General features: G+C 36.1%; 1 protein-coding gene across 3 annotated transcripts in view; it reads right to left on the reverse strand.

Annotated features, from left to right (window-relative positions):
• The window catches only part of UPF2 (UPF2 regulator of nonsense mediated mRNA decay), a 53,910-nt gene that overhangs the window by 26,029 nt on the left and 6,147 nt on the right, over nucleotides 1–21,734 (reverse strand). For all 3 annotated transcript variants that reach the window (XM_009086899.4, XM_050970084.1, XM_050970085.1), the window contains exons 3-11: nucleotides 20,006–20,785; nucleotides 16,033–16,193; nucleotides 14,831–15,028; nucleotides 13,381–13,530; nucleotides 12,884–12,987; nucleotides 12,480–12,565; nucleotides 6,027–6,135; nucleotides 4,739–4,852; nucleotides 3,386–3,502 (exon numbers count right to left, since the gene is read on the reverse strand). In XM_009086899.4, the coding sequence (XP_009085147.1) occupies nucleotides 3,386–3,502; nucleotides 4,739–4,852; nucleotides 6,027–6,135; nucleotides 12,480–12,565; nucleotides 12,884–12,987; nucleotides 13,381–13,530; nucleotides 14,831–15,028; nucleotides 16,033–16,193; nucleotides 20,006–20,785 (1,819 nt within the window). The remainder of the gene's footprint in view (nucleotides 1–3,385; nucleotides 3,503–4,738; nucleotides 4,853–6,026; nucleotides 6,136–12,479; nucleotides 12,566–12,883; nucleotides 12,988–13,380; nucleotides 13,531–14,830; nucleotides 15,029–16,032; nucleotides 16,194–20,005; nucleotides 20,786–21,734) is intronic.

The following is a 21,734-nucleotide window of genomic DNA, read 5'->3' on the forward strand; positions in this document are numbered from 1 at the left end:
AAAAAACACTTAAGAGTAGAAAATTCCCAAACTTTACCATGTCATATATGTTAATGTTACCTTTGAAAATGCTTCACCTTTTCTAGACAAATCAAGAGAAAATAGACCTTTGCTGCCTTAAAAGCATTTATCATGCCACATTATAAACTGAAAAATGAGGTGGGTCAAAGTGAAGCAGAACAGAGAAAATGTTATTTGCAAAAGGGCTTGCAAATAACATTTAAAACCCCCTAAACCTAAATATTTGTGTACTTTCCTGTTATAAAAAGTTGTACATTATACTGTAAATAATAGTTTAAAATTAAACTGTTTCTTCCAGAAGAGACAATATGCACTACCTGAAGTCTCAACATCATTGTCATTTATTGGGTTTTGAGCAGTCCTGAGTGTGTGTTCTAACTGTAAGTGGATTGTATTAGTCTTAACCTCTACTTATTAAAAATCTTCAGCATTTCAAGAAACTGTTTCAGTCCTTTTTCAGCTAAGGCATCAGATGGACAGGCAGGAAAGAGAAATCATAACATTACACTGTTTGTAGTGACAAAAACCTTGATGCAATTCAGAAGAAAAAAGCAAGACCTGTGGTCCATAGTGCTTTAAGCCCACCAGCTATTTTGGGTCCTCATTTTTCTAGGCTAAAATGAAGAACTACACAGGTAAAGTACTACATTTGAAGATTAGGTTTCTGTTTTTCCTTTGATAAAAACAGACCACAAACAATATTAAAGTATCCATGTTAAAATATTAAAACTGTTTGAGTTTTTCTTATTGGTGAGTAGCAAAATCTTTCTGCATGTAGCATATATTGCAGAAGCATTTCAAAAGAAAATCTGGTGACCATTAGAGAAAAAAAACAAAAGAAAGAAGTAACTAATCCAAACCTAAGCATCATGAGAATTCCAATTTTGGAAAGCATTTCAGCATAACTGACATTTAAACATCAGATTACAGCAAGATCCTGAAACTGTTCAGCTCCTGCTTCCCTTTAATACCTGCACTGCTCTACCCTGCTACTTGTTCTGACAGTTCAAAATGGAAATTTTTAATTTCCTGGAAGCATGTTATTGTTACAGTGAACTAACACTGTTCTCCATGAACTGCATTTACTTTGCCACAGCCTCCTCCCCTACAAACAACATCTCCCAGTTTTAACAGCACCAGTAAAAGCAGCCACACCAAGAAGGAAGGCACCAGGAACCTTAAGTTCTGTATATTAACACAAGGGATCTGGCCCTATAGCTTAAGAAAATTTTCTAGGTTATATGATTAAAAATGCATCAGGAAGCTTTTAATACCAGAATTGCAAATATTCTTTCAGCAAGACCACAACAGTATAATACAAGAATTTGACATTTAAACTCAATTATGTTACAGAAACATAGATCAAGATGAAGCTGATCTTCCTTTCAAAGATCCAATTCAAATAATCCAATTCAAGTAATTCATTTATCAACTGATCAATCCTAAAGCCAATCTAGTTTTACATTAGTATTTTCAATTACATAAAGGACACTGAATTGGAAAGATTTGCTGAGAAGACCATTACTAGAAATAAATATTGTCCTAATGAAAGAAGAATCTCTAAATAATCTGCAAAACCAGGATATGATCACTAGAATAAGTTACTTAGTGCCACTAAATTTGCAATGCCCTTACAGAACACTTTACTTCTCAATAAGTAATTTTCCCTTAATTACTTTTAAAATCCATTCTTAACTATAACTTTCTTCTACACCAGCACAAAGCAACATTGTCTTTAATAGGAGACAAACAGCCAATCTGGAATCTTATTACAAAATACATCATCAGCAGTAAAGATTAGGACCAATAATTATTTAGAGGATCAATAGGCCTTAATTCTACCCATAAGAGTAGATCAGCTTAACAATTGCTTAGATTTTTACCACAATATTGTTATCAGCTTGTTATGGGAAAAATCTTTTCCACAGTTCACACTAACTTGTACCATAAGACTATGATCTAATTTGTATAAGACTATTTAAGTCAAAATTAATCTCTGTAGGTTTTTTAGGGGAATGTTAGAAAATGCAGCTATTAAGATGGATGAAGAATATAATTCTACTTAGCCTATTTTACATCTTAATAAATAGATAGTCCAAACTTATTTGCCATCTTTCACCTTCTCCTGGCTCCTCAATGAATAAGAAAAGACCACTTATCCAAAAACTTGTGAAGCTTTAAGCCTCAGTAATTCAAACAGTGTTTGTGGTTTGTCTTGCACTTCCCAGTTAAACCATGTTTAGCATTCATCCAGCAGATTCCAGCAATCCAGCTAACAGTCAGCATTTTTGTAGTGCATAACATTAAAAGTAGTCAGTTACAAAAACCAGCTCTGGTATAAGTATTTAATTTTTCCTGACATCTAAAAGTTTTATTAACTGCCATAAAGTGATAGTAATGAGTAAAATGTCTTTTAAAGATAATGGAACTGAGTTTTCAAGGGAAAAATCCTTGATTACGGAAAGGAATATATTTCACAATACAACTCATCAGCTGGCAAACCTTTAGAAAATTGAGATTCAAACCTTTCAAGATACAAAGTACACGGCTACAAAAAGCAAGAGCCAAGGAACTGGCAGTTAATTTGCCCATCTCTTTCCTCTCATGACTGTACCACCTCAACAGATGTTCTGACATTCAAAGAGGTTCAGAAAAAACCAGTATTTTGTGGAAAATAAATTGTACAACAATATACCCAAGTATGCCACTGCTAGACCACCAGAAGAGAGACTACTGGTTTAAGAGAAAGTTAATCCATCTTTAGGTCTTCTTCAACCATGTCTGTCTCTTGCCTTGGACAGAGAGTTTTAGGATGGTCTCCCAAGACAGTAAATATATTTTTCAGTTCTGTTATTATTTATTCAGTTCTTGTTATTTTTAAGTCTTTGTCAGTACTTCTTCAGACTTACAGATCCCAATTCTAACCTTAATTCCCAATCTCTATTTCTAGGACTGCTTCTCTTAGTGTCTTGAATTTTTTTTTTTTCCCCCCACATTTAGAACCCCAGATCATTATACAGGGCATAGAAAGCACCTCTTGCATGTATGTTTTCATTTGAGTTGAAATCATGTCTGGTTCTGTTTACTACTATTTTTCCCCTCAAACACTATTTCAGGCATGTTCAGGTACAGCTACTATATTCTTTCAACCTCATCTCTGGGTTTGCCCTGTCTCTAAATTACTAGTAGTTCGAGAGCAATAGCTTTTTACTTCAAAAATTGAATTCCTTTTTTTACTTTTTTTTTCAAGTCATGAAGAGGTTTTTAGGTCAACTGGAGTTCTTGAGAATAGTTTCAAAAAGAAGTAAATACTTTAAGTCAGAACAGGGCACCCTCCCCCATAAGACAACAAGTTTCCTCTTACCAAAAGAACACTGGTTCTTAGGTGAGATTCTGGTGATCTGAAGAGGAATCTTCCACAGGTCTCCAGCAAGGTACATGCCATTTCAATATGGTGATGAGAGAAGTCTGAGAGAAGCATCTGGAATGTATTTATATAAAAGCACAGCTTGTTAAACATCTTTTTCAGCTGCAGAAAACATTAAGTCATATCTACCAGACTGGACACTATGCTGGGGTACTAAATTCTTTATGGAATAAATTCCAATGGATTTCACTGATCAGATGTTAGGCCTGGCAAGGCCCTGGCACAGGTTGCCCAAAGAAGTTGTAGATGCCCCATCCCTGGAAGTGTTCAAGGCCACTTGGATGGAATTCTGAGAAACCAAGTCTTGGAGGAAGGAGTACTGGTCCAAGACAAGGGGCTGGAACCAGATGATCTTTAAGGTCCCATCCAGCCCAAACCATTCTCATTTTAAAATTCTTCTAAGAACAGTCTATGGATCCCAAATTTAGGCTTCAGAAGAACAGGATCTTTTGAAAGACCAGCATAAAACCACCACCCAATCCACCCAATAACACTGCACAAGGGCACAGTAACCTCAGAGCACACCTCACTGCACTGTTTTCAGTTAAGCAATAACTATAATGATCACAGCTTTGGATTTGACAGCATTTTATGGACAAGTGAGGTGAAATCATGAGTGATTATGATTTCTTTAGGAATTCAGCTTTGATATCTAGCAAGCCAATGAATAGAAACTATTCATACAGAAAGTGATGTTAAGCTGTGAGTCTCAAGCATCTTTTATTAAAGGCACTTCTATTTTTTAAAACCTATTTTTAATTTGGGACTTGACATCAAGGTTTGAATGGTTATCAACATGCAAAGTGAGATGATGTGCCTACAGACTAACACTTCCCAGAGATGTTTCGCTCCTCAACAAACAAAAGCTCCTGCTTAAATGCATAAAAGCCTCTCCCTGAATCACTGAAATGCTTTTTGCCTCCTGTCCCTCTCCCTTATTGTTATTTTCTCCACAGAAACATTAATTGAAATCAACATTATGGAAGTTTTACAATGTACAGAAGATTAGTAAGTAGCAATGTCTGCCATACTTCCAAAGAAAATGATGAGCAGTTTGGTTATGTCCAAATGTAGAAGTTTATTTTAATATATTCCTCCCATTAGAAGAGGTAAAACCTTCTGACTTCTACAGCAGCTATCAAAGTCTCCTCATGCACAGCAGCCACTGACACCAGAGTTTAAAACATCCCATGCAATGAATTCAGGTCACATCAGCAGCAGGTAAGTAAGGGGAATAGGATGGGGACACACTGTCAGCATATACAGGAGTACAGGACTATCAACACCAACCTTTAAACAGTGGAGAGTATCGTTTTTGGAGAACATCTTAAACTTGGTAAGCTCACCAATAAATCTCACAGTTTTATTCTTTGTTTCAATGTTGATCTGGTCCTTTTTTCTTACCTAAAAAAAACAACCAAAAATTGATGGTAGGCGCTCAATTCTTCTAAATTACTTTGATCTGAACATGCACAAAACACACCTGGGGATTCAGCAGTGTCTGGTATCACTTTGGTTCCTCAAGCTCCACCTTTACTTCTCACTGGGTTTCCTAAAACCCTCCCTGCAACCTTGTTTCTTCAGAAGATTTTCAATTATTTTCCCCCAAAAAACAATTAATTCCTCTAACATACATACTCCTAATTACTCTAACATTCTCCTCCTTTGCCCCAGTGAAGTAGTGATAAAGAATTCTAGATTCTATATTTTCAGAATCAATAAGAAGTCTCTATGTGAGTAAAGCCACTTGTACTGTCCTCAAGGAAACATTAAATATTGATAGTTTCTTAAAGTCAGATTTAGTAATGTGCAGACTTTTAAAATAATTGGTGTTCAGCATAAATTTAGGAACCAAACAAAAATATATATCTATGTCTAAACATAACCCACAAAATAGAAAATTGTATTTTCCCAACAAAAAGAAGTTTTTCTGAGAAAGTCAACATTGTAAAGATTCAAGTAAGCCTGAGCAATTTATACACATTTTTAATGTCAATATTAGAAAAAAAATTGAAATCTCTGCTACAGAGCTCAGAAAATGGTGAAGGAATCACCACTGTATACTGTAACAAGTTTGGTTATAACACTTAAAAAGAAAGTGAAGGAAACAACAGCAAAAAATACATTTGTATGGAAAATTTTGATAGATAAAAATTGTAAAATCTAATTTTAATTAAATATTATATGGTAATACTGATCCCTCCAATAGTAGCCTTGTAGTGGGAAATGTTAGAATAGGTCAGGTCTCATTTGAAAAGCAAGTTATTAATTTACAGAAAACTCTTTAACACAGGTGGAGCAGAGTTTCTAATTTTTGTAACTTCTGTTGTAACTGTTGTACAGTTCATTTATATAAATATGTAAGCATATATGTAAAGTTGCAAAAAATTCTCTTTTACAAAGACTTACAAAGTAACAGAACTTTCTCTTCTTTTTTCTAGAACTGCTGAGATGACAGAAAAACATTCACTGAATTTTAGAAGTACCTACACAACACAAAGTGGGTTTTTTCCCCAAAGGTCAACTTATGAGGTTAGTTCATCTGGTTTTAATAAAAATATAAATCACCAAAACATACATGGAACCTGAAATCCCCTTTCAGCATGGAACAGAGATCCTCTGCTACATCAGACATACAGGGATGCAATGTGGCAACCAGTCTTGCATAAAATGGTAGCAAATCCAATCTGAAAACAAAGGAGAGGATAAAACAGACAATTTATAGACAAAAATGTATTTATGTGTACAAATATGGGCACCATTTCACTTGTGAAAAGAATCAATGCACTGACAGAACTACATACATGCATTTTTTTTGGCCCACTTCAGAATGCAGTATGATTTAAAAATAATACAAGAAAGCAAACCCTCATATCCTGTTGGAATTCTTCACAGTTCATTTCCTTTTTAACTCCTGCCATAGGTAAAATGATGAATACCATCAACTACAGAATTTGACCTTCAATAAATTACTAAACAGAAAGAAAATTCAGATTCATCTCAACATGCAAAAAAAGGTTCTTACAGACAAGGCCATGGGTTATGCCAAGGTATTTATATTAATATTTTTTCTGAAAAGCAGCAGATATAACTAGGAAGGTAGAGAACATCTTTACTTTTAAGGTGGAAAACTCCTAAATGAATAGTCGTTATTACATAAAACAAAGCTGAGCAGATGTGGTGTGGCCACTCTTCCCAAAAACTCTGCTAGCACTCCCACAAATGGTAATATTTCCAAATTTTCTATAGAATTTCCTTATTTCCTTCTCTCTTACTTTAATTACATGCCTTCACACACATTTCCTTTGCACATTTATGCAAACCAGCTGTGTATATATCAGTTTTAAATGCAGAGAAACCAACTGCACTCTGAGGCCTCATAATATCATTTAACAAGCTGAAGGAAGTATTTTCAGTTTATTTTCAGAATGTTAAGGCAATGCAGTAAACAGATGAACTCTAGAACAAGCCAAAGTAACTGGAGAGGAACATCCTAAATTTGCATGCTTCTTCTGAGAAATTGCCTGTAAGGGAAAATGCATCTTGAGTTTACACTTTATGAGGGATTAAGGTTTTCCCTAGTGCTCAGGAAAGGAAAACAAAAAAGAAAAAACTATGCTAACAAAAAAAAAAAAAAAAACAAACCAAAAGCCAAAAGCACAGCTGATACACAGAGCTTGTCCTAGCACAAAGCATCAAGTCAAAAACTCCAAAACAAAGCCATCACAACTGCCTCCTTTCTCTTTCTATGTCACTGGAGCCCATTTCCAAGATATTTAATACCCATGTGCAGGAAAAGAGACAATTATGTATTTAAATTGTGGGTTAGAAGCATCAGAATACACTCCCCCCAAAACATAACCAGGCAGCCTGCTGGTAACACATGAGACTCCTGGTGAAACATTGTGGGTACCTCAGTTACCTATTGAACAGGTTTTATCTCTTCTGTTAATCAATAACTGAAGCAGTATTTACATTTTTCAAGTTTGTTGGAACACACAGTCAAGGCTGACTACCCACAGCAAATTACTACCATGTTATTAAGCATTTAGCCATTAACTTTGAGAGAAGTGAAAGTCTCACTAGTTCACACACACCCACAAAAGCAAAATTAAGAGAGGACTATTGCTGAACTAAGAGGGTGTATTTAACTGAGGGGATTTCTGTATGGCAACTGTTTTAAAACAAATATTAGAAAGTTTTATTCTGGTCTCAACAAGTACCGGCCCGCTGAGAGCTAATAATTTCACCTCTGTAAACTGAGTATACCTAGGGGAAAATTAAAGTCTTAGAGCACATTGTTATTATTCCCTTGCAGGACACAAAAGGTTTCTTCATGAGGAAGCATACTAAGACTGGGTATTTCTAAATAGGTGAAATATAATAAGGAATAGCCTTGGGTTAATTACGCTGAAATTGGTAATCAGAGACAGAGTTTGCTCCCTCTCAGGGGAGACAATTTCACGTTCAGCAGTGGAGACATTCCAGTAGCAGTGGCACCATCTACTGGTACATGCAGTGCTTTGTTCTCTCCAAAAGCATTTCTTTCTCTCGAGAAGGGGGGGAAGAACTTAACTAAACCCCCACAAACCCCACATTGCTTTCTCTTCCTGCTCTTCTGGTTATGAAGCAAGATCTGGCATCAGGGATGGGTCAGTCACTCTCTGAAGTACCCTGAATATTCAGCATCACAGTAAAAAGCACCACTTCTGACCACTGTCATTTAGACCACATACCATGAACTGAAATCCAGCCAGCTCTGGATCTCAGGCTCACATGAGTAAAATATCGAAGAGCACATCTTTTTTCCACCATTTCAAATGTCAGTTTATTTTAAAAAGCCCAAACAAACAAAGCAAATCATAAAGCAACTTACAGAAAAACTTATCTCAAAGTCCTAACTGCAATCTCTCTAAAATGGATAGATCCACAAAATTTTATGCCCAGGAAGAGTGAAGGGGGCATTTTGTACATTTCCTAATTTCTGTGATTCTACAAGACAGCTTAAAGAATAAAGCAATGGAGCCAGAACTCCTGCCTCACAAGCATAATGATAATGGATAAAAGCAGTGCATTCACAGGGCCTGAACAGGTACTAAGTGCCACCCACACTGCTCAGTGGCAAGAGAAGGATGATGTGGAATTGGAATGTTACCAGGGAAGCACTTTTGGCTTTTATTTCTTCATCAGGACATAAACCTCCTTGATCTCAAGCGCATCCCTCAATTTTATCCTCAACTGAAAAAGGCCATGCAAAAACTGATAAGTTCAACTGAATAAAAAGAACCTTGATACAGAGAAGTCTCAGGATGAAAGGCTGACAGGAAATATACAAGAGGCTTGGAGCTTTTGAATTAAAATTTTATCAACTATTTAACACTTAAGAAGCAGCCAACTTCTGAATGAAGAACAACCAATAATAACACTAAAATCTTACACGTGAAAAAGAGATATCTTGCTGCAGGTAAACTTGCAACACAGTTCACCATGGATTGGAACATTCAAAAATACCATAAGCCACAACAGCCCCTATATACTGCTTAACATTTATTTAGCATTGTTTAGAATTTAAAGCCTAAGAAAAGATTTCAGACTTCTCATACTGAAGTAAAAGAAAATCATTTACAGAATTGCAGCATTCTGGTAAATCTAAATAATTCTGTGTACAGGAAGATAATTCAGCAAAGAACCACACAAAAAAGTCCTAAAGCTGTGAGTAGTATGGGTTAAATCACTGCCTGCAGTCCTGGATTAAAAGGCTAATATTTAGCTTTAAATCAATCCTCCAATGCAAATGTGAAAGCCACTTGTATCCTGGCATTGAAAAATCTTTTTAAAAGGCCTTCTGTTCTGTTGGGCTGGAGGTTCAAATCACAGCTGAAAATGTAAATGTGATCCATTCATCAGTATTCAACAGAGCAGGGCAAAGATGCATTCTAACACTGATTTACAGTGAGCTGAGAAAGAAATGGCCTTTTTTGTCAAATTAACTTTTCCTGTCCTGAAGAATCCTGATTTGTCCCAATCTATCCAACCCTAGTGGTAGCAAGAAAGCTCCTTGGCAACACTACATAATGACTTTGATTTCACAGTGTCTGTTTTACACATCAAACAAAAAACCAGTTTTACACTTGATGAAACTGTTGTGCCTGCACATTTCCCAAAAGTGATCTCAGGAAAAGAAAGAGAACTTATTCTGTCATTGAAATACCTCATTATGGCTGCAAATAAAGCAGCTAAACTTAAACAGCATTAACTGCTTGGAAACTAAATGCTTTTTGAAAACATACTGCTTTATTTGTATCCTCAAGGACACTGCTCCTCTGAAGCTTTCACAAAAAACCCTCCCCAAAAACATTAGCATAACAAGTACCCCAAAGAGATATTGCAAAAATTCTTGGACTAGTAAAAACAAGTATGGAACAACAATAACGGAAGGTAAAGCCAAAGCATTATGGATCAGTGAAGAGATACTGTGAGCAAAACCATCATTAATGTACAGTAGACCAAAGCCTCAAAGCAGTGTGTTACAGAATATACAGAATTTTCTACATCAGAAAGGATTTTGAATGCTGATTTGAAGACACAGAGCAGAACTGCTCTTTTACCAATGGCAGCAATACAGTTGGTAAAAGTTACTTAAATATTGGGATAGGTTGCCCTTTCAAATTGTCTGCATCTATGGGCAGTTCAGCTGGTTTTTACAATCCAGCTACTTGTGCTCAGAATAAGCAGCTCACTCAACATCCTGTTTTCTTCAGCTGAGCAGCCCCGAGACGGGCTCACCAATGCAGGCACATTGAACTGAAGACCTTGAAAGAATCAAGGTAGCTTGATATTTATTAGTCAGGTAGGTCCCCAAACAGACAGAAGGAACAGGAATTAAAAAAGAATTGTACATCAAATGTTAGTACTTCTTAATATTAGGAATAATTCATATTTATAATCAAAGACCAACAGTGAAAAGATCAGCTGAGCCATTCACTTTAGTGTTAGCTCCAACTACTGGACACCAGAACCACCACAACAGTAGCAGCTCCTCGAGGCTATCCCACCAACTATCCTGCTCTGTTGAGGTCTATGAGAAAAGTTAATATTTTTTAAATTATTATTTCCTTTAATATAAATCTGCAGGGCAATGGAATTACCACTGGGAAGATGGCAAATCAATGGCAATGAGGAAACTATGTATGCTTCTAGGAGTTTATTATAAACTCTGTTCACAGTACAGCCTGATCACAGACATGTTTTTTAACAGTGCAATGTATCAGAAATTGAACTTTTGCTTTCATGCCATCTATGAAATCACACTGTTGAACTTACAAGCCTTATCATGCTGTTCCTGTTTGAAAGCACCCTCTTTCACTGTGCACATCTCCAAGTTTCTCCAGATCACTGTCACCTAGCACAACTTAGTAGATTATGCAAAGAGAATAAAGAACTTTCAAAGAGGTTCCAAGAGTTAATAATCAATTTCAGCCATCTGGAACTTACAGCACCAGGAAACAATACAGGGCAGTGGCACAAACATTACTGTATGGTCACAGACCAGCCAAAAAGCCACTTCCCTTTTACAAGTATGAAAATTCTCTATTATAGCAGAGCTGAAGGCAAAAGTCTAAGTGCTCCTGCTAATTTTCTTTGCTGCAGATATACTAAGCTGTGAAAAAGAAATTCTGCTCACATTGTGTTTTAATACATTTCATGATTACCAGCAGGCTGATAAACAGAAATGTTATTTCCTCTGCAACCTACATTTGGGCTGAAGAGCACTTTGTTACATCTAACACAGAAGATAATCAGCTGCCTGCCGCCTCTGTCATTAATTAATTAATATGTTAGGCACAATCAGGCCTCTATCAAAATCTCCAAACACTGAGGTCAAACCTGAAAGTTTTAGAGGAAAGAACACCTAAGAGAATGAAAGATCATGTGCACTGCTTCACCGTGGAGTCAGGTTAATACCTCAGTCAGCAAACAAACCATTGGTTTGCACACAGCAAGAGAACAGGGTTACTAGCACAGCAGATGCTTATTACAGATGGGATGTAGAAATAGGATGAATTAGGGTTGAAAACACAGCACTAGCATGATTAAACTTAAGGAAAACAAAGCACCAACGTCTGTTTGTTCAAAGCCAGTCTACAGGTGTGTTGAGACAAAACAGATACTTGAGCTATGTTTTTTCCCCCCCAGGGTTAAAAGGTAATGGAATCAAAGCAGTGTAAACTCTTAACAAGCATTCCAAAATGATCATGTTCACTTTATATTAAATTCAGCATCAAAACAGCTTATCATGAGAAACAGGGCAAGGTGAAGCAAGAAAGGCAACTTCTTCATAATTTCACCTATGTAAGGCTCAAGTTAACCAGAGAACAGAGAAATATATCATTCCTCCAATGAATTCAATATTTTTATTTGAATGCTTGCAAACATTTTTGGAAGCACAGCTCCTCCTGTAACTGCAGGAAATCTGCTTACACAGAGACAAGGGGGAACAGCAAGAGCTTTACACAGGCAGATGTACACAGACAAAAGAGGCCAGGCTCAAACTGGCTGGCCTAGAACTGGCTGTTGCAGAAGGCACAAGGCTGTTACAATGCCCATGTACTGCATCAGAATTAACACATCACAAGAAACCCTCCTTTCAAACTATTCTGTGCTCTAACAGTCAACAGGCTCTAAAAAAATGCAAGTTGTCCTGAATGAAATAAAACCTCCCTTTTTGTTATCAGGTAGGTTTTGCTGTTATTTTCACAAAAATTAAAGTAATTTTAAAAAAGTAATGAAAACAAATATGCTATAAACACCAAGTACCAGGGGAAAAAAATTCCTTATTAAAAACCTTATTTTTTTACAAAATATCATGGATCATTGATTCTAAATATTTATTTAGTGCTTCAGCATAAGCCACTCCAAAAGTGCAGATCAGGAATAAACAAATGTAATATACACTGGTTTTAAACAATACATGCACATGTTAATTAAATAATAAATGGGTGGATCCAGCTTGGTCCCCTTCTGTTCTTACCTTTGTCTAGGAACTATGAAAAGTGCTCGTACCAGTTTTCTTCTGTTTGCTTTTGTATTCATATTCATGCAAAAATCCATTGCTGCCTACAAAGAGCAAAGTTAATGCAATGTTTCACTTTAATGCAGTGGGTTTTCAAGAAAGCAACAGAAAATGGTGTTTAAACACTGCTTTTACAGAGACATTCCTACTACATACAACTGGTTTAAAAATAACCATAAAGAAAGATCTTCAGTTTTGGCTAGAACTGGCAGTCAGAAAACATGTCCACTGAGAGGAATATGGACTGATTAAAAATTAATTCAGCTACTGTCAGACTCCAAAGCTTGAAATCTTTATTTCCTATCTATCTGATCTAGCATTATGGCTTTTAAGAGTGCAAAAAACTGAAACTATGACGGTACCTTGTCTATGAGGTCTCTGTTGACACAGTTTGGAAGCTGCTGAAGAAAAGCATCTACTATGAGTTTTAAATGAGATCCAGTACTGGCTTCTTCATCCTCTTGTTCTAACAGAGGGAAATAAACAAGCAGCAGACATCTTTAAGCTATGAAATATAATAATTTACCAACATATTCCCCAAAAGGTACATTTATAATGTTTAGTTGCTAAGTATTCATTCCTCTTTGTAGTCACTCTTCAGACAACCACCTTTTAATTTGCTTACTTTTAAAAGCTGTGTGAAGGAATTGGTAACTTTCACTACATAAACACCTTTAAAATAATTTTCACTTTTATCTGAATGACTTGCTACAAAAACATTTATCACAATCCTAGCAGTTTCTAGCTGCTAGTTTCATAAATAAATTAATTGTCCTGAATGTACTCTACAAATCCACTAAAACAACCAAGTTAAAAAAACACCAATTCACAAAGAATTCTTAAAATTAATTCTTTTTACCTTGCTCATCAAGAAGCTTCTTCGTAAGATCTTCTGCCTCATCTCCACAGTCCAACTCTAGTGCATCATCATTAATATCCAGGTTCTCTAGCTCCAATTCCAGATCCTCATTACCAGCTGCTTCCTTATTATCTTTGGCATCTTTTGAATCTATTTCCGAGTTAAGGAGAAATACCAAATAAATACTAACAAACTGTTATATATACACAGTCCTTATTAGAATACAGGAAGATTATTGCTGCTAAACCTACATCTCTACTGTCATGATGCAAAATCTTTTACACAGATGAAAAAAAAAAGAAAAAAAAGAGAAAAAAAGGAAAAAACAGAACAGGAGGAAGGTGTGGGTGAAATAACATGCTGTATGAAAGGTCAAATAAAGATTTTAGTTTCCTTGAACACAATATCTGAATCTGAAAGATTCAGAAAAGAGTAGTTAATATTTTTCTTGGACCACAACACTGGTCCAACACTGAGAATTTTTCCAAGAGATTACAATCTACAGAATTTTACTGTTTTTTCAGACCTCCTTCCAATTGCATTTGCAGACTCTGCTTCATTTTAAAAAATTAATTTCAAGGCAGATAACCTTATTAAAATTCTAAAATTTTTCAAAGCAAAAAAAAAATTTTGAATTTTTTTGAATTTTTGAAAAATTTTTCAATTTTTCAACTTCTAAACACTACACACACCATATGGAAATACAGACTTATAAACAAGTAACATGTTCAGAATCACAGACAATTTAGTCTGAAACGGACTTTGGTGCTATCTCCAGTTCAACCTCTTGGTCAAAGTGGATGAACAATATTCACACCAGATTTCTCAGGTATTTTTCCAGTTGATTTAAAATATTAAGACAGAGATTCCAGTCTCCCTGGGCAAGCTGCTCCAATACCTAAAGATCCTTACAGGGAAATGCCAGAATTCTCCAATCATGCATCTCCGGTTACACTCTGAGCCAGGGATGGTGACTTTTTATCCCACTGCACCTGAAGTCTGCACATGCCTGGTTGTGAACTGAGAGCTGTATCAGAAGTGAGGAACCACCCAGGCCTTCTAATCTAGTGAAATTTTACACTGATAATTTCACCTACCATTAATAATTTAATAAGAAAAGAACAGTGGAAAAAAACCCCCAAACACTAACATCTGCAAAGAAGGGAAACTCTTCCCATTTCTCACAGAAAAGTTGGTATTTACTCACACTGGTTAACCTCCAATTTCTTAAAATTTACAATTCTAACGATATTAAAATGCATTTACTTTTTTTTTTTAATTGCCAGATGTAATCCCTATCTCACCTTGTTTATTCCCTAAAAATCCATCCAAACTGGTGTACTGTCCCAATTACCACAAATTATTTCATAAGAGACTCATTACTCCCATCAAGTTTGTTTATCTGTTGGACAAGATATGTTGAAGAAAATAACTTATCTAAGCATCCTACCTCTTGATTCATCTTTGCTGGAATCCTTGTTCTGGGAATATTTTTCATTATCTTTAAACAAAATTGCTGGCACAAAAGCCTTCAAGTCAATGAGATTCTCATAGAAGTTTCTAGCATCTTCATCTTCCCAGATACCCCCCTCCAGGTCATATTCTCCAGGCTTTCCTGGTGTGAAAATATCAATACCAGGTCCATGTTCTGCAAAAGTAGTGAAACCATCAAAAAGTTATTCACACAAATTTACAATCTTCTATGGGGAGGCACCTTTAAGAGTCCTTCTAGGAAAGTGTTAAACAATTTATTACTATATCTGTTTTCACCTGAATATTTCAATGTGTACTTCAGTGGTTTTAACAATTCAAGCTTGGTATTAGACATACCAAGAAATTATCTTAAGATCATAAATTTCATTTTGATTAAAAATACAGACAGAATCAGAGGAAGTCAAATCAATAAAAACTAGCAGCAGCACATTACGTGGTATTAGAAAGTTGTAACAAACTTTAACAACATTAGCATTAAAAGTAATCACTTTGAGTATGATGAACTGTATGTACCCCACTGAGTTTCAAGGATGAAGTTTAAAAAGAACAATTTATTACTTAGAGGCATTGGAAAAATAGCTTTCTAAAGTTCAAGATAATTTAAAGCAAAAGATACTCATGATTTCAACAACATCGCAACAGATCTCAAAGCTTCAATTTAAAGGCGTTGAAAGCTGCACTCCTGCTCAGGAGGCCAGACAGCCACACCTAGTGACTTATCTGGCTTATAAACATGTTCCTGCCCAAAACATCATCACCAAAAATAGACTTCAAACATATTTATTAACAGCACCAGCTTTTAAAACTCTGACCCAGTTTTTAAATACGAAAACCTGCATAATATTAAAGGAAACTATCAGGTTAAAAACATTTCTAATTTTCCATTTATTACTCTATCCCCAGAAACAAACCTAAAGAGATATTCTTTAGGCTTCCATAACTACACAGAATATACAATAATTATGGCTACCTATTAGGCATAATAACTTTAATTTAAAAAATAAATGTATTATTCATTAACTGATATCTTCAGGAGGAAAAGGCTGAACGAAATGAAACCAGCAGAAAGAACACACTGCTAAGAGGGTTTGGTGAGCTTTTCCACCACATCCAAGCTGAGTCCAGGGTTCTGTTGACCTGCTTTAGAATGTGGCTTACCCTCAGGTGTTGGCTTCTCTTGGGGGAGGTCAGGCATGTTCTCATCCAAAAGATCAGCCAGAGACTGAGAATTTGCCAAGAGCTTCTGATAGGACATTGCAAATTCCTCATACTGCTTGTGACGATCTTCACTCAGCTCTCCTTTGGAGTGGAGAATGCGTCTACAAAAACCAAACTTACAGTAAGAACACCTTTTCCCTTCAAACAGATTTGAGCTATGCTGAGCCATTAGGAATTTCCCTGAGCAAAGCTAACCTGCCCTCTTTGAGGGAACTGTAACAATTCTAGTTTAGACTGCAATAGCAAACATTTAAGTGACACTATTATTTTTCCAAATCACACTGAATTTCCAGCTTCAATCCTACTGAGGACAGTAGAATCACAGAAACTCCAGCTTCCATGTCAAGAGAAAGGCCCACTTACTCTCTGCCACAATTAGACTGTAAAAGTCCTAAAAAGTACTTACATAGTAAATTAAAATATTCAACTTTATCAATTAGCTAGATAAAAGTTGCTTTGCACCTGTAACAATCCATTTCCATTATTTAAATGATTACATGAACTATTACCACTAGGAGGGTCAAAAAATTTGCAAGCAGCCCACTGACTTGCCAACAAAACAAGTTATTTCAAGGCTATCAGTCCAAATTATGAGAAGCTATATTTGTTTCTTCAGGTGCTCTTTATTTTCTTCTACAAAACTATTCATATTGTTTCAAGTAATAATTTTTAACATTGAAGTCTGTTGTCAAAAGTAACTTGCACTTGAAGGAACCTAATCACTGCTTACATGTGCTGGCATCACTGACCAGGCACTCTGTACTGAGATGAAAACATCAGAAGTCTGAAAAAAAGGTGCAAATGCCACAATCCCAAAGCAGGTTGTATCATTACATTATCATCTATAGGATTCCATTACCATTAGGCTTTTATTATGCAATTGGCAAACAGTCACAGTCTTGCCAAGTTCTTATGCCATTTTGTGGCATAAGAATTCTGAAATAGTTAAGGCAATGTAAGTTGAGGTATATCAGTCTTCTTGTTCCAGATTAATTGTAAAACAAAAGTCTTTTTGTACACATTCACAGGGTGAGCAACAAAATCCCTTATCCCTGCTCAGAACCAAAAGTGGACACAGGTGTCTGGCAAGAGAGCAAAAAGCATTAATGCTGGCAGAAGTTCTATTTCTTTGACAAACCACACTTATTTAACATGTATTGCCTGCTCCTGCAAAGTACAGCAAAGAAAAATTAACAAATTAAATATAACCACTGAGTATTTGTAAAGTGCAGCAGTTCAGTTTGGATTCAGGAAACACATTAAGTGTCAATTCACAGCTTTTCCATGGAGACCGCTGTCTATTGCATACAGATTTTAAACCAGCAGCTTTATAAACATGAGCATTGAAGCTCTCTGCTATCACTAAAAAACAAAAAATCAAAGTGCTGTAACAATAGTACAAGACTTTCAGTTCTCAATTTCAGTATTTCAGTTTCAAGAAGACAAGTGTTAACAAATTCAAAGCAGTTAAAGCAAATGAAGCAAACTTTAAAAAGCACGGTTCACCTTTGAATACAATTACAAGCACAGCACATAGTACTTGCCTTTATGCCTCTTCAAAGCACAAGGCAAGTTCAGCACATCTTAAAAACATCCTTAATTTAGACAAAAGAAGTTTCTTCCATATCTAACACTTATTTTTGAAAACTCTCTTCAGAATATGGGAATCAAGGTGTTTCCTCCAATGACACCGCCTGACAAGTTTTGTTGTGCCCTCACCTGTGTAACCAAATGACCACCAGGTTCTATGTTATATTAAAGTCAAAGAGTAACTCCAGGTACTTTTCCTAACCATCTACTTAACCAGCAACACTTGAGTCTGCTTTAATTTTATCTAAATGATTCCACGGGTAACACAGCACTAAAGCACTGTTAATTTAGCACAGTAATTTTCAATTAATTCAACCAAACTGTACAGCTTAAATTACTTCATGGTCATTCTCCTGACAGAGATAAATTGATGAGTTATTTACCTAACAAAATATCATAACCTTAACTTGTGACACAGTTGATGCACAAAAGGGAACAGTTCACTCCCTATTCACTTTATTGATTGTGGAATAACACTGTGAATAAAAACTACAGCAAAATGGACCAGATTTTCAATACACAGAGAATTGATTTATCCAATAGGATTATTGGGCTTTAAAAAAAAAACAAAACAAAAAAAACAACTAAACCAACCCAACCAAATAAAAACACCCCAAAAAACTACTGCCCATTAAAAAAAGATAAAAAATTCAAAAGCAAGTAGGGAATCAACTGCACAATCACTTTCCCACAATCTACAGTTCAGGAAGATTTCTGTAATACTCATAGACTTCTTACTTGGCAAATCTCTGTCTTGCCCTCCTCATGCCCTGCACTTCCCTAGCCAGGAAATGCCACAAATCTGTTAGTGATGTTGTAAACAAACAAAATCTGGTAGGAAAGATTTTGATGTCTTATTTAACAAAACTTATTCCTCAACTTTCATTAAGAAATTAAAATAGACACCTTGAAGTTCAGAGAGAGTAATAATGGAGTTCTCTTAATCCAGTGATAAGCGATAGCTCTTCACATTCCTTCCCCAAAACAAAGCCTTACCCAAGATGACAGGGAGGGATAATTCAATGACAAGGTGCTCACATAGGTCCCTCATCTGCCCTTGTCTGATCTACTCAAAGCAGGCTCAGTGATGAGGTCTGACCAGGCTGGTCAGGCTCTGTTCAGTCATTTTTAAGCAGCAGTACAAGTAAATATTAAAGTATATTTCCTTCTCCCAGATCAGTTACATTCTTTCTGCTCCTTGCTTTCTTAACATATTTGATATCCCTCAGAAACTTTTTTCACTCTATTTTCTATCATACAGACTTTGTAACATCCACTCATTGAAATGCCAGCCAGAACCAATGATAATTGTGAAAATATAAAGGTTCATACTCATTCACTTTGAAAAAATTACACCTTAGTCAGGTATTAGTAAGGTACTTGTAGAAAACAGGACCTCAAAAGTCAGTTTATGATCCTGTGAAATTCAACACTTGGCTGAGACCAGATAGGACTGCAGCACAAAACCCATCAACACAAAGGACTCTTGTTTTGGAAACATAAAAATTTAATGCATTCCAAGCATACATTTGGTTCTGGATGGATGTCCAACCTTTTAGCTGAAATATGTGTCTATAAACAGTAACGTGTTCATCTCTATCTGACTGGAATGCTTCCAGAAGAAATTAAGAATGACTGTTTTAAGAATAGCATTTGGGTTTAGGCTGGCTCCAATAATGAGAATTCAGGATGCTTTAAAGCAAACAGTTATTAAAAAATGTGAACATGGCAGAAATAAAATTATTCAACTCTCAAAGTCTGCTGCAATATTAGTACTACATACAAATATTTAGGAGGACTTTTATCGAATTGTCTACGCCCTCCAACATTTTAATACATTTATTTAATATATATTTGTCCACCTTGGAGTGGAACAGATACCTTCTTAACTTAACCTATTTTTTTCCTTAATCCTGGTACACTAAAAAAAGTAAACAAGCCAAAGCAATTGTGGCATATGCTTCATTTGATACATGTGGGTGGAAAGGGAGAAATCAGATTGTGCCAACTGGAAAAGGACAGTACCAGCTGGGAAAGCAGCATTGCTCTCATGCTGATAAGGAAACAGCACCAAACAGAGGAAAGAGAATTACAGCTAAAGGTCAACCTCCCTTTCCTTTAAAAGATATTCAAAGAGTCTGTTTTGCCTCTGCTTTTTAAGTATTCAGAACAAGTTTAGAACTTTTTTTTAGAAACACTGCAGAACGCACTTATCTTGTACACACTGCTAACAGACTTTGTTCATAAATACTGCAACAAATCTAGGCATTTCATAAATAAACTAATTTTTATTCATAGGTAAAAAGCAACATTCAATTGTCACCTGTTTTGTCTTTCAATATTTTGTAGCTCCCTGTGGTCCCTTTTCAGGTGTTTGGTCAAAGATGTAAAGTATTCCTTCAACAAATTCTGGAAGGGCTGTTGTTTCTCTGGGCTAATTATCTCACTAGGAGGAAAGCTCAAGTTAAACTTCTCTGCAACAGTTTTTACCTTCCTTGGTACCAAACCAGCAATGTCATCTCCACAGTGCCGACAAAAGCTGATAACCACAGAAACATGAGTGTGGGATTCTCGATCAGCGTTAATAATATTTTTAAGCTGCTCATAGATTAAAGACAAACCTTCCTTGTCAGTGAAAATCCCAACTATTGTCAATTCTGCAATGAAACGCAAATCAGTTCTTAACTTGGTAATGTTGGGAGTCTTCTCTTCTTTCCTTGCTTCAAAATGTTTTTTCCAAGCCTGAAGTAACGAAGGAGCAAAATCAGCGTATCGTTGGTGAAAGAGGGAACACAAGTGCACAGCGCAGTTCACGTCTGATATTTTCAGTTTGGCCTCTACAATAGAAGCTACTGCTTCTGCAATGTATTTGCTTAAATTCAGGCTATTAAAGTCATGGGACAAGGAGTCCCTTTGTTGCTCTGTAATGGTTTTTAGCTTCTTAACAAAAGCTGTGTTCTTCTTCAGACTGGAGTCCAGTCTGCTGAAGAAGTTTTCCTCCGGACGACTCTCCGGCGCGTTCTGGTTTTTGCTGCGGAGCTCTTTTCTTGCCTGGTGGCGCTCCCAAGCCTCCTGATGGAGCTGATGTGCTTCCTCCTTCTCCCTATGCAACATAAAAATTAGTCATTTTTGTTATGGAGCCTTCATCTCAGAGTATCAGTTCAAAGGAAAAAAGGACACAGTTGGAAAAACTTCAGGAGTTCTAACACAATTTCACCTTACTCTCTTCTTTAATATCTACTAAGTTAATCCTAGAAAGCTAAAGCATCTGCTTCAGAAACTCTGTTTAATTTTTGTGATGCAAAGGGCAAGTACTACTGGTTACAAAACAAAATTTTTTAAGTATTTCTATGCAGAACATATTAATCCCAACAGACTTGGAAAATATAAACACAAAACTTCATTTACTATTGATGAAGTTCCCACAAAAGAGGAAACAGCCTTTCAAAAGGTTACTGTATTACACATTTAAGGAAAATCTTCTATTGCCAGACTACTGAAATTACACAGAAAATTTGGAATAGGTGAAATATATCTGTCCCAGCTAGAATTTGGCTATGACATTGCCTCAATCTTAAAGGGGAAATATTTCAGACCTATAAAGATGCCACCTTCAACACTGTACTATGGTTGGATAACATACTAAGAAACATGGTCTTGGTAATATCACGTATTAAACTGCCAGGTTACATTCTGAGTTTGCCATCCAGGTATCAGTTGTCTGTGACTGATTAAAAGTAATTTCTCACATCAGATTTGCTCCTGTTATGTATGGTCTGTAGACCTGTTAAGTCTGTATTCCCAACTTTTGGACAATAACACTTCACCTTAAATGCATCTGTGCTTCTTTATTGTTCTGGTTTGGGCAGGGACAGAAATAATTTTCTTCAGAGTATCCTGTGGGGATACTCTGAAGTAATAACCCTGTGGGGCTGTGCTTTGGATTTGTGCTGGAATCAGTGCTGATAACACAGGGGTGTTTTCACTATTGCTGGGATGGGCTTACACATGGTCAAAGCCTTTCCTGTTCCACACCCCACCCCAGCAAGGAG

Source organism: Serinus canaria, chromosome 1A, assembly GCF_022539315.1.
Source record: "Serinus canaria isolate serCan28SL12 chromosome 1A, serCan2020, whole genome shotgun sequence".
Classification (NCBI taxonomy): Eukaryota; Metazoa; Chordata; class Aves; order Passeriformes; family Fringillidae; genus Serinus; species Serinus canaria.